The following is a 17865-nucleotide window of genomic DNA, read 5'->3' as shown; positions in this document are numbered from 1 at the left end:
GCTGCAGCTTGAAATTGGGTGGGTCAAACAAATGCACTTCCTGTCAAATGTGATTGGCTCAGGTCCAGGTAGCACAACGTTAGCAATAAATGCGCATGCAAATCGGAATTATTTGCATCTCATCAACCAGCTCTAATAGTAATTGTTACTGACCAACCATATGATGTTGAGAAAAATGTTCAAGCATGAGTTTAAATCCAAGTTCACCTTTTTTTTTTCCTTTTTTTCCTTTCCTTTTTAATAAAAAAAAACTATTGCATGCAGCCAACTGAAAGTTGGCTGCATGAAAGCCCACTAGAGGGCGCTCCTGATGCCGATGAGCGGCCTTTCTTGTTTTGCTTTCCTCGTCGCCATGGCGATGAGCGGAGTGACGTCATGGACGTCAGCCGACGTCCTGACGTCAGCCGCCTTCGATCCAGCCCTTAGCGCTGGCCGGAACTGTTTGGTCCGGCTGCGCTGGGCTCGGGCGGCTGGGGGGACCCTCTTTCGCCGCTGCACGCAGCGCATCGCCGCGCTGCGGCAGCGATCAGGTAGCACACGCGGCTGGCAAAGTGCCGACTGCGTGTGCACCTTTTTATCTGTTGAAAATCGGCCCAGCAAGGCCTGAGCGGCAGCCTCCGGCAGTGATGGACGAGCTGAGCTCGTCCATACCGCCAGGCTGGTTAATAGATGTATGTACTCATGGATAATCCAACACTTGTATTCTTTAGGTAGTGCTAGTGAGCCCCTACCTTATGGTTTATGTGTTATTCCCTTTCATGCAGAAGAGCATACATTGGAAATGTTTACCTATTGTACACGTTGGAAGCATACGGGTAACCATAGTTACCTCCCCTGCTCCGGCAGCAGTCCTTGCCTTCGGCTTCCTGCAAGAGCAAGAGCCCCGGAGCTTGACTATGATCAGTGGGCAGCACGGTGGCGTAGTGGTTAGCTCTCTCGCCTTGCAGTGCTGGGTCCCTGGTTCGAATCCCAGCCAGGGTACTATCTGCAAAGAGTTTGTATGTTCTCTTCGTGTCTGCGTGGGTTTCCTCCAGGCACTCCGGTTTCCTCCCACATTCCAAAAACATACAGATAAGTTAATTGGCTCCCCCTAAAAAAAAAAAAATTGGCCCTAGACTACAGTACTTACACTACATAATATAAACATACGGCAATGGTAGGGATTAGATTGTGAGCTCCTTTGAGGGACAGTTAGTGACAAGACAATATAAACATATATACACTGTACAGCGCTGCGTAATATGTTGGTGCTATATAAATACTAAATAATAATAATAATAATAATGATCACATGACAATGAGTCCTGGAGCTCTCACAGTAGTGGAGAATTTTGTTACGGTGAGGTAACCAAATTGTTAAATGGGTATCCAGCATGTCTTAAAAAAAAACCTAAAAATATCAGTTTTAAGTGTACTGACTTTAAAGTGACTGAACTGAGAGGGATATAGAGGCTGCCATATTTGTTTCCTTTTGAACAAGACCAATTGCCGGGCATCCTGCTGATCATCTGCCTCTAATAGTTTTAGCCATAGCACCATTGAACAATATGCAGATCAGGAGTTCTGACTGAAGTCTGACCGGATTAGCTGCATGCTTGTTTCAGGTGTGTGATTCAGACACTTCTGCAGCCAAAGAGAGCAGCATGACTGCCGGGCATCTGGTTTGTTTAAAATAAAACAAAATATGTCAGCCTCCCTATTTCTCTCAGTTCAGATGTCCGTTACAAAAGTGTAAGGTACCATTATCATTATTTATATATATATATTTTTTATTTCCAGACTCTGACACCCAGGTGATGGAGGAGACCGATGAAGAGAACAACCCAAGCCAATCCAATGATGGTAGGCATCTTATCAACCCAGCTCAGATTATTAGGCACTTGTCAAAATTATGCCACCGTGGCTTAAGCAAACCCTGAATCTGTCCATGTGATTCTATAAAATGAAATGACATTTTGCAAATCATAGAACTGCGTGAGTTATGTAAAATATTACAGATCATTACAGATCATTTTTCTAAACCCGAAATTTGTAAAGCGCCCCCCCCCCCCCCCCCAAAAAGGCCTTTTATATAAACTCTTGGTTTGTATTTGGGTGGATGGCAGCAGAAAGAAAGCCAAAAAACGCAGCAATGGCACTAGAGGAGACAGCAAGACAAGATTGGTACCTAAGCCAGCATGCTTCACTCCAGTCTGCTGTTGCTCTGCATTATGGAAATAACCACTGATGGTCTGCTGAGACCAGAGTAGGGAAATGGGGAAAGCACTCAACTGTTCACTCTTCACACCTTGGTATATTACAGGAAGATAGGGTCATACCTTGGAATAGTATATACTGTAAGGTATGGGCAGGACCAGATTTCTGGAAAGGCCTCAAAGGCATAGGCCTTGGGTGGCTGCAGCCAAAGGGGGCACCTGAACATAAAAGAGGAGTTGCTACATAGGAAATAGGAGGCTGAAAATGGGGAGTAACACATGGAAAAAGGCAAACCAATGCCCGAGGGAGCTGTTCATGAAAGAGATGGGCTACACTAAATGCATGATACACTTAGAAAAGGGGCTGCACATGGAATGTGAGGGGTGCTGCTCCACAAGAAAGGGGAGCCACAACAAACTTGCCCCAGGGGCACAAAAAGTATACGGCCTCTTGCACACTACATGCAATTCCAATTTTTTATACGATCCAATTTTTTATTCCGATTAAAAAACGAAGCAGCATGCAGTACTTTTTTTAATCGGAATCAAAAATCACATTGTGTAAAAAAATCGGAATTATATGTAGGGTGCCAAAATCCTGTCTTGGTTATGGGACACCAACCACTGTGGCAGTGGTGTTGGGGGGAGGGGGCAAAGAGGGCCAGGCGCTCCACTGCACACGTACTGCATGTCACTGGTAGCAGAGGTGGGCACCATCAACTGCAGGATTGGTTAAAGGAAATGGGGAAGTAGGGAATATGTGCTGGCAACAGAAATGCCCAAAATGTTGGGGGACCCGACAGCGACAGTGAGAGAGTAAAGGTACATTGAGTTAAATCTGAGTCACCCATTTTTACTTGTTCTTAAAATGGGAAACTTCTACTTAAAGAAGTTTATATTCAGACTTATATACTGTAAGCAAATACATTCTGCTTTAAAAAAAAAAAAAAAAAAAAAAAGCTACAAGAAAGCACCCTTTTATAAGGTAAGATTTCAGTGCATGACTTTGCAACACATGACTTACATTGCTACATTGCAACATGCATATCCTATCCATATCCTAATTGTGGACACACAGAGTGTTAACATTGGCTGTTAATGTGTTCATTTAATTTTCAGAAGAAATGCTTAGTCAACAAGAAGATTGCAATTCCCAAGATATGGGTAAGTTTTACTTGTCATTTCTATATAATTCATAAAACTCTCATAGTGCCATATACTGTGGCTAATCATAAGGGCAGTTGACAAAATTCAGCATCAACCAGCATTTGTTGTGGTAAAAGCACGAAGAGGAAGCCGGCTAAGCCGAGGGAACACTGAGGTTGTGGGGATACTGAAGAGCCTCCAGGTCTTAGATTTATTTGTAGTTCAGGTGTGCTTTAAGTTACATTTCCAGAACTGGTATGCAGTCTAAAAGTTTGACCTCAGTAGCTGCATGTTTGTTTCAGGTATACGATTCAAACAGGACAGGCAGGTAATTGGCATTGTTTAAAAAGTGCATGTCAGCTTCCGATTCCTGCTCACTGCCGGGTCACTTTAATTGTTACATTTGTAAACTGGAAAGTTCGCAAATAAAAATTACAACATGTATGTTAAAAAGGGATTGTCAATGAGATGCAAATTGCTCCAAGTTTATGTAGGATTATGCAAATTAGGCATGAACACTAATTGAGGCCCAGTGCACACCGAGCGGTTTTAGGAGCGATCCACCAACCGCATCCGCCAGTGAAAACGCTTGGCTAATGTATTTCAATGGGATGGTGCACACCAGCGGTTTTCAGCAAACCGCAAACGTGCCTCCTGCTGCACGTTTGCGGTTTGCAGAAGCGTTTCTGCCTCAATGTAAAGTATAGGAAAAAACACAAACCACTGTGGAAAACACTAGACCAGGGCGGTTTTCCAGGCGTTTTTGTTACAGAAGCTGTTCAGTAACAGCTGTACTGTAATAATGTTTGTAATCTGCTACACAAAAACACTCCCAAAAATGCTAGGCATGTTTAGAAAACGTCTCTAAACATGCCTAGAATCGCTCTGAAATCTGCTTAAAAACCGCTAGGGTTTTGAGGATCTGCTAGCGGTGTTGGTGTGCACTGGGCCTACGTTCCACCTCGGCAGAATTCATTAGGTTCATTTTTCAGGCAGCATGAGGTCTCTTCTTCACGGATTGCTGATAAGCAGTGAAATGCCTCTCAAACTCGCACAACTGCTCACTGCTGCCTGGTAATTGCTTGTTGCTTCCTGGTAACTGCTCACTGCTGCCTGGCAACTGTTTGCTGAGCACACAGCTCAACAGTCAGTGGAAAAGAGCCCTAAATTTGCATACAGAATTTGCATACTAGTGCATTAATTATTTGCATCTCATTGAACATCCCTTATGTTAAGTCAGTCCATGGTGAGGACAGGGTACAAAAGGAGGTATCGGTTGAAAAGGGCGCCTGAGCTGCCTGTATGAAAAGGGCGCCGCCATAGACATCAATGTTATTTCTGGAAATATGGGTTTTGATATAGGCTACAAGCGGGCGCCCCTTTGTAGCCCATATTTTTTCGGCTACAAGGTTTTCGGCTACAGAAGGGCACTCCTTTGTAGCCCATATTTTTTCGGCTACAAGATTTTCGCCTACAGTGGGGCTCCCCTTTGTAACCCATATTTTTTATTCGGCCGAGTTTTGATGTAGGCTACAGGCGCTGGAAGCCGAATTATTTCATTCCCCCACTATCCATGGCGGCCTGGAAGGGGAATAGTAATTAACACATCCCGGACTTTTTTTGTAGCCGAAGTTTTTATATGGGCTACAAGCGCTGGAAGCCGAATTATTTCATTCCCCCACTATCCATGGCGGCCTGGAGGGGGAATAGTAATTAACACATCCCGGAGTTTTTTTGTAGCTGAAGTTTTTATATGGGCTACACCAGGCGCCTTTTTTGTAGCTGAAGTTTTTATATGGGCTACACCAGGCGCCTTTTTTGTAGCCAAAGTTTTTATATGGGCTACACCAGACACCTTTTTTGTAGCCAAAGTTTTTATATGGGCTACACCAGGCGCCTTTTTTGTAGCCGAAGTTTTTATATAGGCTCCACCAGGCGCCCTTTTTTACAGGCGCCCTTTTCATATAAACCCTAAAAGGAAAATGCTGTTCACAGGTTTCACAGGCAGGAATCCTTTTCCCTTGCATCCTACTTGCTTACTGTAGAGAATCTACTTTAAAATTATAACCATAGTAGTAACCTGTGTGTATAAGTTGAGGAGAAATTGAGACTTCATTAGTTCCCTTCCTCACAAAGCTTTTCTATTTAGTTCCAGCTGTGCTTGCACAGGCGCAGCACGGCCACGCTTGTGCATGAAGGAGCATGACAATGTAACATCAAATAGCTCTTGTTGAATATGAAAGAAGAGAGTGGCTTGACACTTTAACAGAGAAGCCCAGAGACAACAGGGGCCCAAATAGCGCAATATGTCACAAGGTGAAATAATACATGACAAAGGAAAAAAGTATTCACAAATAGTGATGAGCACAAATGATGCCTATGTGTAACTATGCCTCGTCATTTGCAATTACGCATCATAATGATAATGAAAAATTCCAGGGAAAATTGTAATCCATTTCGTATGAAATTGTAATCATTCATAATTTTGCATAATTTTTCACATTATTTTGTGTCGACTTTTGTGGTTAATATCCAAGCCCCCATACATGCTATTGCTACCAAAATTGCATATGTTAAGGAGAATAGTGAGTACAAATAATAATAAAAAAAATTCAAAAAAAATTTGTCGTTTTTTGAGAAAATCGATTTTTAAATTGTCATTTTTCTGAGTATAAAAACGATTTTTCTTTACATATTTAGAATTTATTTTCTCAAAAACTTCAAGGTTGAAAGAGTATTTTTAGACTTGTGTCCAATATTCTTCTTAACATATGTAGCAATTTTGGTGACAATAGCACGTATTTGATATTCACCGCCAAATTCGGCATGAAAGTATGCGAAACTTGTACAAAAATTAATGAGAAATTAATTGAATTAACAATTTGTAATTATGTATATGTATTATATATTTTCACAGTCATAATTAGCAGATTACGATAATCACTGCTCACAAAGGTGGGTTGCATGGCGGGCAACCAACCACTTGATGCAGGTGGAGATGCTCAAACCCGGCTCCACAAGTTTGTCCATAGTAAACTGGACACCATCGCACTGTTGATGAAAAAACAACAGGCACATGGTGTGGCTAGGCCACTAAGCCCCCCCACAAAAAAACAAAGATGGCTTAACCACTTCAGCTCCACAGGGTTTTTTGCTTAAAATCCAGAGCAATTTTCACATTTCAGCGCTCCTCCCATTCATTCACCAATAACTTTATTGCTACTCATCAGATGTAAATGATCTATATCTTGTTTTTTTTGCCACAAATTATGCTTTGTGAGGGTGATATTTGCTTTTAGTAATTATGCTATTATCTGTGCATTTTAAAGGGAAAAATGAGAAAAAAAAAGAAAAAATACACTATTTCTCCATTTCCATGCACTATAGTTTTCAAATAAACAATGTTACCATAGGTAAAACCCACACATTGTATTTGCTAATTTGTCCTGGTTATCTCAACATTTAAATAATGTTCCTAGTACAATGTATGGCGATAATATATTAGTTTCTGGTTTGTGTTTTTTGTTTTCTCATTGTACTCTATCAGTAATTAAAAAGCCCTTATCTTCATGATTAACAGTAATACACTCTCATGGCATACATATTTTAAAAGCTAAGTCCCTAGGGTAACTATGTATTCTCTTTTCAATGATGTCACTTTTGTTTTTTTTTTACTAGTATTTATTTAGGGGTATAGAGTACATGTAAATAACAGTTTTATTGCTTTTCATTCAGTTTTCCGGTAAAAAAAATCACATGACTTATCCCTCAGTTGTCAAACACCACAAAATCTATTCTCTCACTTGTCACGGTTAAAATGATACCCTATATACATAATCAGATAGCTTATTGGGCATACAGCACACTGTTTACCACAAGTACGCCTATCTACTCCCCTGAGATTCAAGTAAAGTTTTGTGGGGAGTAGATAAGCGTAGCAAGGGAGGTAAAGTGGTTAAGAGGCACCCATAGGTAAATAAAACTACATTAAAAACAGCTAGAAATGGGAAGAAAAAAGAGAGGAGGTGCCTTACCTCCATAAAGACAACTTCATATAACAATGGTTTATTAATCGCTGCCAGTAGTGAAGTCACCTCTGGGCACCTCTTACCCCCCTTTGTTTTATTGGATTTATTCTATTCTGGCGTATGTGGCAACATTAGGGGCCAGTAGGACATGTGAAGCCTCTGCAGGGTTTTCTCTTTTTAGGTATCTGTTTCTTTGTTTTTGTTTGTTTTATGCCTTAAGTGCACTTTAATTTAAAACTATTAAGTATAAAACCTACTGACTTACAAAAAATAGCAAAAAAAAAACTGAGAGCAGGAAACTCCTAATTATCACTTCACATACAGTATGTGTACATGATTTGTAATACTGTACATGAGTGAATGGTGTAACTACTGCTGTCTTCTTTGTTAGGCTTCAGTTCTGCCTTAAACATATTCATTACGGTTATAGTTCTTATACTCTTATACTGGCCAGACAATGTTTACACTGTGGGCTGAGCATTTTCAAATCTGCCTTGTCCTGAAATAATCCTTTGTCATTTTCATTTTATGGGTCTTTTAGTGCTGACAGTTTTATCATGGACTTCGTTTGCCTATAAAGTGTGCTCATAATTGAATACCCCTTGCATGTGAGCAGAGAATATACTCATCAGCCGAACACAAAATTAAGCATTAATTGGCTCAAATGAACCATACAGGCTGAATACTCCAACACCTCTCCGAAGGATGTGTTTATTATCTGGCCTTATTGTGGAGTACAAGGTATCGCCTCGACCACAGCAACTGCTATATCAGCTTTATATACTACAAGATTCATGGCAAATCTTAATTTTGCTTTGTTGATTTACTTTGAATGTTTATATGGAGCACAGCCATTCCACAGTCTTCCAGACAGGAACTAACAAATGGAAATCTCAGCTTGCTGAAAGGTAGCAGATTAGTGCAGGTGTTGAAAATGACTAATACTACCTTCTGCTCTGTGAACGTATTTACTCACATAGCAAAATTACTGCAGTATGTACTGCAGAGTATTGTCACCATAATTGCAAACCAGTGCAATTGGTGCTTATTGTCAGTTTGGGAAATTCATATATAGCTTAAAGTGGACTTGAACTCTGGCACAGCACAATATGAAAAGTCTTTATGCCGCATATAGTTGCTAAAGGAAGTAACTTCTCTGTATTCTGGGTTTGTGTAGACAGAATAATGTGTCTAATTTGTTTTTATCAGAAACTTTGAATAGACTGCAGGAGAGCTCTGCCTATGCAGTTCTCCATATAGTAAACACTGAGGCTTAACCCTTTCAGTGCCTTCTGCCAGAGTGAAAGCAAGTAAAGCTTTAGTTTTTTTAGGATTTCCATAAATTGTAACAATTCTTTTTCCCATAAAGGTTTTCATAGTGTGGCTAATCGTTAGAGCAGAGAGAAAGTTCTGAGTTTAGATCTACTTTAATTTTCCTATCTTGCCATGTAAGAACATAGCCACACAAAGCAGGAATCATAGATCCTTTCTGCTCAGACTTGCACTCATTGAGTGATTGGCAGGAAACTTTGAAACACACTCTTAGCAGTTTTGCAAAAAACTGTAAGATGTAAAATACATATGCACACATACATACATTAGTCCCAGAGAAAATGCACTGTCAATTTTGTACATCCCAATTTTGTCACTTACAAATGTGACAGCTCTGAACATCTTACCAACAGGTTTTGGATTAGTCCATCTCCTCATGGGGGATTCTAAGGGCTTTCTTTATTTGTTTCAAAAGCAAGGACCCTCGCAAGGACCAGTATAAAACATGGTGGCTGGTTCTTGTGTGCCACTATTCTGCCAGTTGGACTGGAAACTGTTATTCAGGGAGTGCTTGTGAAAATAACAGAAACCCTCACAAATCCCCCATTAGAAGTCTAATTAGACATTTGCCAGGTCTGTGTTACTAGTGAAGCTACAGTGCCACAATATACCCCCCTCTTTTGACATATCATGACACTCCCATTATTGTTGCTCAGGCTGTGTATGTGTGTTGGTGGGAGGAGACAACTACCTAGCAGCTTCTGAGAGGTGTACATGTAACAGAGGCACGGGGTAATGTGCTGTTGGATGAAGTCAATAGTAGAAAATATTGGTAGTGTTAATTATATTCTACTATTGCTTTCATTAACCTCAGTCTCACATTAACCCTTCCCTACCTGCGCCAAACACTAACCACCCAGCAATGCCTAACACTAACCAACCCTACTGCTGCTATCCTGACTCATTGCCACCACCAGGAGTTTAGCTACATAGTAGCTATATTTACTGTTGCTGTCGCTAACTGCAGTGTTCATAGTTCAGCTACACTATTGCTGAATTCCGGTACCCAAATTACCATGTTGGAGACCACAGTGGTATTTTTTGTTATGTTGTGGTCTATTGCAGTGCCAAATTACCAGGTAGGTGTCACATGCACCCCAATTTAACTCTTCCGTCTGATAGGGCCGCTTGTGAGTGAACATGCAAAATGGGGAATGTGGTTGGGGTAGAGGGAAAGCAAGACACAACACAGATCACTTATATCACGTTTTTCTCCTGGTGGACTCAAAGTGCTCCTACGACTTAAAGCCGTCCTCCTACGATCCTCGGTTTCTCCCTGCCAACACAGGTCTATTATTCGTCTAACAAGGCGAATAATGCTTGCGTCTCCGGGAGCTTACTGCACAGGCACAGTACAAGGTTTTCATGTACTGCTCCTGCACAGTAAGCTCTTGATGATGCAGCCATGCCACGGCCGCACAGCCGCACAGCCGCAGTAATCATCTGGATCAATTGTACCGGGTCTGGCGGCGGGGAACAGGTGATCAGAGGAGGACGGCACAGGAAATGACAGCTACAGGGGGCTGATAAAAGCCCCACCAGGTAAGCGTCAGTTTTTGTTTTTTTTCTGCCCCACAAAACTCCTTTAATGAACAGGAAGAGCCAATATTTGAACCCAGGTCACCTTGAAGAGATGTAAAATGAAAGGGAGGGTGGGCAGGCATTAAGGGGTAGCAGTAAAGTGATTTTTTTACTGAGAGGATGCTTGTTCTTCTTAATGAGTTGTGACCCAAAGCGAGAACACAGATCAGAAGTGGTAATTTTTATGTAATGAGTTTATTTCTGCGGTAATAAGAGAAGCTTTTTATAGAGTAACTGAAAGCGCAGCAGTAGATTATGTAGTATCTGATATTTGTGCTTTTCCGCGAAGTCCCCTAGAATCTCTAAAACAACATTATGGTGGTTTTACTGCCTTTGGCTAATGGCTGTCCGAATCAATTTGAACCCAAACGTTACAACAACAAACGTGCGGCATAGTTTTCCTCTGTTTTCCCCTGAAGCGGCATGAAATTAAAATCCTGTCATATAACATATTTGTTACATTATCATTGTCTGTATGCAAGCTGATAAAAACCTGATAAAGCTGCAAATGTATCCCCATTACTCATAAAATACTTACTTTGATGAGTATCAAATAATAGCTCTCTCGAATGTTCCCGTCGCGGACCTTGTCTGGTTATGGATAGTGGTGACATTGCGGATGAATAGAATGACTCAATCTGCTGTCTGGAAAACCTATATCTACAGCTTTGTTTGCCAAAATGTGAAGATATTTGTTCCTAGCTCTGGATAAACGATGATTAATAATGCACATTTAAATAGTCAATAAATGGAAGAGGATCCAATCTTTATCCATTTTTTTATATACCTTTATTAATTTATTGGGGTGTGTAAGGGACTACAATGGTCCTAAAAGCCCCCTTACTAAGATGTTAAGAAAAACAAAAGTTTGCTTTCCTAAAACAGAAAGAATTTGCGATAATTCAGGTTGGAGTGAGCTCGAGATGTCTCCCAGGCACCACTGCTGAATATATGCAAATTAACCATTGTACCCTTAGAAGCTAAACACACCTCCAGAACCGCTGGAATGCAATGATGTGTCAGCTTGTTAATATGTACAGAGCCAAAATAATCCAACATGCATACAGACTGTTTTGGATTGTTTGATCCTCATCAGTGCATGGCATGGATTAATTTGGCTCTATGGAGTAGGGCTTGTAAATCCGAGAGGCACAGACTAACCAGCAAGCTCATGGTGACCCAGAACTCATTGGGGTGTGTAAGGGACTACAATGGTCCTAAAAGCCCCCTTACTAAGATGTTAAGAAAAACAAAAGTTTGCTTTCCTAAAACAGAAAGAATTTGCGATAATTCAGGTTGGAGTGAGCTCGAGATGTCTCCCAGGCACCACTGCTGAATACATGCAAATTAACCATTGTACCCTTAGAAGCTAAACTCCAACCTGAATTATCGCAAATTCTTTCTGTTTTAGGAAAGCAAACTTTTGTTTTTCTTAACATCTTAGTAAGGGGGCTTTTAGGACCATTGTAGTCCTTTACACACCCCAATGAGTTCTGGGTCACCATGAGCTTGCTGATTAGTCTGTGCCTCTCGGATTTACAAGCCCTACTCCATAGAGCCAAATTAATCCATGCCATGCACTGATGAGGATCAAACAATCCGAAACAGTCTGTATGCATGTTGGATTATTTTGGCTCTGTACATATTAACAAGCTGACACATCATTGCATTCCAGCGGTTCTGGAGGTGTGTTTAGCTTCTAAGGGTACAATGGTTAATTTGCATATATTCAGCAGTGGTGCCTGGGAGACATCTCGAGCTCACTCCAACCTGAATTATCGCAAATTCTTTCTGTTTTAGGAAAGCAAACTTTTGTTTTTATTAATTTAGTGGTGAGATCTTTAAGTTAAAGTTATTAATTTAGTGGTGAGATCTTTAAGTTAAAGTTATTAATTTAGTGGTGAGATCTTTTTTTTTTTTAGATATCTCATGGTTTTATTTTATGTTTAAACATTTACAAAGTTGACTGAATGTTTTAGTGTCTCTCCTCAATTGCAGTTTATTAAGTGTCCCAGAGTTAAAATATATGGACTAGTGACCTTTTTGTATCTCTCCCCTGCCCTCAGAAGTTGTATTCTTTTGGGAAAACTTTTATAGCTGTAATTTGCTTATCAGTGAGGTTTCCTGACAAGGTACCAACAAGAGATAAGCTGTCACTTGCATGCCTGAAAATTAACTCTTTCAGGCAGCAAAATTAAAAAGATAAACAGCCTGGTTATTATGTTTTGCACTGTACATACACATGTTTATCTCGTCATGTTACATGTCACCTCGGGTACACTTTAAAATAGTATTTGTCAGTGCCATAGAGGGCATCTTCTAATTTAATATGCACATAGTTACCATAGAAATCACCATAGGGATCGGATTACAGTCCTTACGGGTAACACCTATTGTGATTGGAGGAGGGGTACAGTGAGGTGCACAATGGAGCAGCTTCTGGCAGGCAGGGTATAGATGGGCATGTAAGTGCATGTAAATACTTTACCTGTCTGCTGCATCCGAGTGTCCGCCAGGTCTCTGCCGTACATCTGCATTTGCGTCCCATGTGACTACTGGCGTCATAGCACATGGGGATGTGTGTTACATCACTCGCTCACCCTACCCTACTTGATATAATGGTAGTTACATGGGATGTGAATGCGGAAGTACGACGGATATTTAGGGGCAGCAAACAGGTAAAGTGTTTACAAGCACGGGCACCAGGGGTACATCTAACATTTGGTCATTGCGATATCACACACCGTTATTGCCTAGAACCCAATCAACCACATCGCCCAGAGATTTCCAAGAATGTCCGATTGATACATTCCACCAATTTCGACCTGAAATGAATCCATACCATGCACTGATGAGGGCCAGAAAAGTTGGAAATGGGCTGTATGCATCTTGGATTGATGTGGTTGTATTAAATGTATTAGCTACAGGCTCACTATACATCAGTGGCTCTGGATGTGCAGACTTTCTTTTAGGGAGATAAAGAGATGCATATTTAGGAGTGATGCATCATGGGAAACCAAAATTGCTTACTTAAAGCTGGAATATTGCAAATACCTTATGATTAAAGAAGGTACTATTACGATATACAAAAGAATTACTTCAATTTCCTCTAACTGTTATTCATAGTACAAGTAGTCCCCGAATTTCAAACTCCCGACTTACGAATGACCTGCCAATACGAACGGCATGGATTCTCTATTTCCATGGGAAAAAGCCAAAAAAAAAAATTTCAAATTGGACTTGTAGCTTTTTAGAAAATGGATTTTAATAATTTCAAAGAAAAAAAATGGCTTACAAACTTGTATAAGCAGGTACAGAGGGCAGAGGTGACACAAAGGAAGGGGGGGTTAACGGGGGACACAGAGGGGGGACAGGGATAGCACATTGTTCTGACTTAAGAACAGATTCAGGTTAAGAACGAACCTTCAGTCCCTGTCTCGTTTGTTAACTGGGGACTACCTGTACTTGATATTAGGTATAATGACATAGTGGTTAGCGCTCTCGCCTTGCAGCGCTGGGTCCCCAGTTTGAATCCCAGCCAGGACATTATCTGCAAGGAGTTTGTATGTTCTCCCCGTGTCTGCATGGGTTTCCTTTGGACACGGCCAGTTGCCTCCCACATCCCAAAAAAACATACAGATAAGTTAATTGGCTTCACCTGAATTGGCCCTAGACATGCACTACACAATACATACATAGACATATGACTATGGTAGGGACAGGGGAGGACTGGGACCTTTCAGCCTGGGGGTAAAACACAAACTAGAGGCCCGTTTCCATGGCAGCCCCAGCCCAAATGACGTCAGACACTTACCCCACGTGCTCCATGCTGGTAGTCAAGTGGAGCGCCCATGTGGAAATACTGCAAGGCCACTTCCAGGGCAGTGTGACCCGGGGGTCACATAATACATTTGGAGGGATGACAGCAAGGGGTTTCCGTTGTGTCCGTCGTTTGTGATTATCGCACGTCGTTACCGCTGCACACCAAATCAACCACATCGGCCTGAGATTTCCCAGCATCTCAGATTCAACCAATTTCCGCCCAAAATCAGTCAAATCGTCATTGGGCATGCTTGTGGCGGCACCGATTTTCACCCAATCCGATAGTGATTATCAAAACAGTTGGTTGATTGCTGAGACAACAGATGTATGGCCAGCTTAATTCCCCAAGACTCCCCCCCCCCCACCCACACACACACACACACACACTTACTATAGCTATTATGGTGTGAAAGCAGACCGAGGTTTTTTTTTCTATGGACCCTGCAGGCAAGCCTCTGCTCTGTATGTTGCTGTGTACATTTACCAGCTTACCCATCCTCTGATTGCTCCGTAATCGCACCTTTATTTTTCTCAGCCAGCCTAATGTTTCACATTGCCTTATACAAAAACCTGAATGCAGCAAGCACTGTACCAGCCCTAAATCATTAAATGAGAGGCAGCCTGGGGGGAAATCTCCCCCTTTCCCCCCTGGCCAGTCCTCCCCTGGGTAGGGATTAGATTGTGAGACTCTCTGAGGGATAGTTAAGTGACAAGACAATATATATATACTCTGTACAGTGCTGCGGAAGATGTTGGCGCTATATAAATGCTTAATAATAATAAATAGCTAATTATCAAAAACAGTAACAAAAAAAAAATCTGTTTTCTTTTTTAGGAAGAGAGGAGAAAGATTGTGACAAAGAAAAATGAAGAAGAAGAAGAAGACTGAGAATGCCGAGTGATGGCATTCTAGTAGTAGAAGATGAATTCGCTCTTAGAGTGTTGCTTGCAGAGATTGCAAGCTGAATGGTTGGGGGTTTATCTAACTTTGATTGTTCTTCTTATAAACAGAAAAAGGTTCTTCTGATGAAATACTTTAATTTTTGGAATTGCTTTTAGTAGCTTCTATTTTCTTTAACTGCTAAACCTAGCTTCAGGCTACATTTACTTTTCTTTATTTTACTAATTATCTCTTAACAAATTCTATGTTTTCAAACTTGATACAAAAAAAGAGATATCACATGACTTTACATGCCTACGATTCTGAAAGTCACTTTGTAATTTGGCTTGCCCAGTTGCCATCCCACGACACGATTTCATAGAGGCCTTCTGTTCTACATGACATTGAATGAGTGTCTGGACAAGCCTCAAGATGTTTGTGTAATAGTTACCTTCTTTCTTTAAATTTGAAATTGAAAAATTAATAAAAGTTCATCAAATGCACAATTTTAAGACTAAAGCGAGTTTGTTGGTGTCTGCATACACTTCTTGATCACAGGAATGTCGGGTATGGGGGAGCACCCATGCAAAAAAGACGAATGGTGGACCACAGCCTTACGTCACAATGCCAGTGACAGATAAACGTAAGTCCAATGAGGCTGGCACCACTTTCAGTAAATTTCAGTAAAAAGAAAAAATCTCTTTATTAGGAAGTCATTAAAATGACAAAAAGATATTAAAAAATGGCCATAACAAACAGCTGACAGCCCGCCATTTTTAAGCTACAAGCTCTTTCTCAAAGCTACAAGCCTATCAAGCGTTAATAAAACAGCACAGGAGATTTGGGAACAGCCGGCGCCACCATAGACCGTAATAGGAATTACGGCTGTAATACGGCTAAGTGAGTAACTTAGACGCCGTCAAAAGACGGAGCATAAGTTACTTTTAAAACACTGTAATTCGTCCGCCAGCAATAGCTGGAAGCTGAATTACATCATTCCCTTCCATCCATGTGGACCTGGAGGGGGAATAATAATTAACGCTGCCAGGACTTGTGCAGGAGCAGGATGAGCTGTATATCGGCTGTATCCTGCGCCCAATTCTCCCGTCAGCAGAATCAGAGGTACGCGAAGCCTATGGCTTGTAGCTTCAAATAGAGGGTTGTCAGCTGTTATGGCCATTTTTATCATCTTTTTGTTTTAATGACTTCCCAATAAAGAGCTTGTTTTACTGAAAGTGGTGCCAGCTGCTAGCAGCGGCCGCTATAATAATTTTTCTGGTGCGTGTACATGCCTTTCTAATTTTTCTGGCTGCACTGCAGCTGCAGCAACAAAACAAAGGGCATTTACATATGTCCGTTCCCCTTCATGATCGTTACCTTGCCACGGTGAAGGGGCTTGCGTATCACAATGAAGCAATGAACGACGGCTATATGAGTGTCTCGGGGGGTGGCACACCAAAGATAAGGCCGTTGCTTCATTGTGGACAGACCAAATTCAATCAGCTGGACAATCACTGTTCTGTCACTGAGCTACCTCAGCCTGGCGACCATATGGGCTTGAAAACCGCTATAGCCTGCACTCTCACCATGGTGCGCACCAGTCCAGCATGGCCGTCACAACACAAACAGCTGTTTGCGGTGCATTACACAGTGAGTTTGGTGTGGCGGGGTGAAGCAGTACTCTAAATACACTCCCTAATTGATGTATACATATGCAAGATGTTTTAAAGCACTTTAGGCCTCCAATTTAGCATGCAATGTGATTTCTGCCCTTAAAACGCTGCTTTGCGTCTAATCCAGATTTTTCCCTGGGACTTTTGGCGTCCATTCCACTCATCCATGCAAAAACTCAGATGTTAGACCCTTTGAAACATCTTTTCCATCACTTTTGTGGCCAGCATAAATGTTTCTAGTTTTCAATGTTCGCCTACCCATTGAAGTCTATTGCAGTTTGCGAAAGTTCGCAAGTTCGCAGAAGTTTGCGGAGGTTCGCGAACCTAAAATCGGAGGTTCGGGTCATCTCTACCCAGGTACATTGGTGAAACTCACAAGTGCTGGTGGTGGATATTTTCTTTATACCTTTTTTATAAAGGAAAATTGTGATAAGTGAAATATTATAACATGCTAAATTGAAAAAAAAAAGTGAAAACACCTGCTAGAAGCTTTGATTTGCTAAGTTGAAATGCAGCTTCCAGAATGAGGCTAATTAGCATAGTAAAATATCCGTTTTTTTCATCATAACTAGTGGATAGAACCCTAATGAGGAGCTGTAGTGAATGTCCATACACATACAATCGATTCCGGACTCAACCCTTGCATGAATAATCATCTGAATTTATTGTAATAATGTGCGGTTATACAGCAAACAGAAAGCACAACGTTTCGGGCTACATGCTCTTTCTCAAGTGCTTAACCATCTGAATACACATAGACCTTCATATAGACACACAAACATTAACACACCCTTCCAAAGCCTTAGGGGGTGGGCACAAAACTTTTACCAAGACATTAACCATTACTCCTGAAAGGATAACCAATAATCATAAGAAGCACTTCAAACTGAAGTCCTCGTTAAGGCCACTGAGGGATTGCGTCACCAACCTGTCCATCCACCAAGCCTCACGCCTGAGTAGCGCCCTCCTAAATTCTCTACCTTCATGGTGCTGAACCACCTCGAGTACCTGCCATCGAAGCTGGCTCACACCGTGATTAAACTCAGCGAAATGACGTGAGAGGGGATATTCCCGTTTTTTTCTCCTCATCCTTTTTCTTTTTACACGCTTCCGGGTGACGTATATTACTTTTGTGCTCGTTAAGTCTAGTTTTAATATCCCTTGAGGTCTGGCCAACATAGGACAGACCGCAAGGGCATTTGATGAGG

At 41.4% G+C, this 17865-nt stretch overlaps 1 protein-coding gene across 5 annotated transcripts in view; it reads left to right on the top strand.

Annotated features, from left to right (window-relative positions):
- Positions 1 to 15490, top strand: part of MACROD2 (mono-ADP ribosylhydrolase 2) — a 3010403-nt gene extending 2994913 nt beyond the window's left edge. For 4 of the 5 annotated variants that reach the window (XM_068232461.1, XM_068232460.1, XM_068232457.1 and 1 more), the window contains 3 exons: positions 1780 to 1842; positions 3315 to 3359; positions 14944 to 15490. In XM_068232461.1, the coding sequence (XP_068088562.1) occupies positions 1780 to 1842; positions 3315 to 3359; positions 14944 to 14993 (158 nt within the window). In that variant the 3' untranslated portion in view covers positions 14994 to 15490. Of the gene's footprint in view, positions 1 to 1779; positions 1843 to 3314; positions 3360 to 14939 lie in introns of all 5 variants that reach the window. The other variant, XM_068232459.1, reaches the window with a different exon arrangement.
- The last annotated feature ends 2375 nt before the right edge of the window (positions 15491 to 17865 follow it).

The sequence above is a fragment of the Hyperolius riggenbachi genome, chromosome 4, assembly GCF_040937935.1.
Source record: "Hyperolius riggenbachi isolate aHypRig1 chromosome 4, aHypRig1.pri, whole genome shotgun sequence".
Taxonomy (NCBI): domain Eukaryota; kingdom Metazoa; phylum Chordata; class Amphibia; order Anura; family Hyperoliidae; genus Hyperolius; species Hyperolius riggenbachi.
This window is presented reverse-complemented; position numbering and strand designations above follow the sequence as displayed.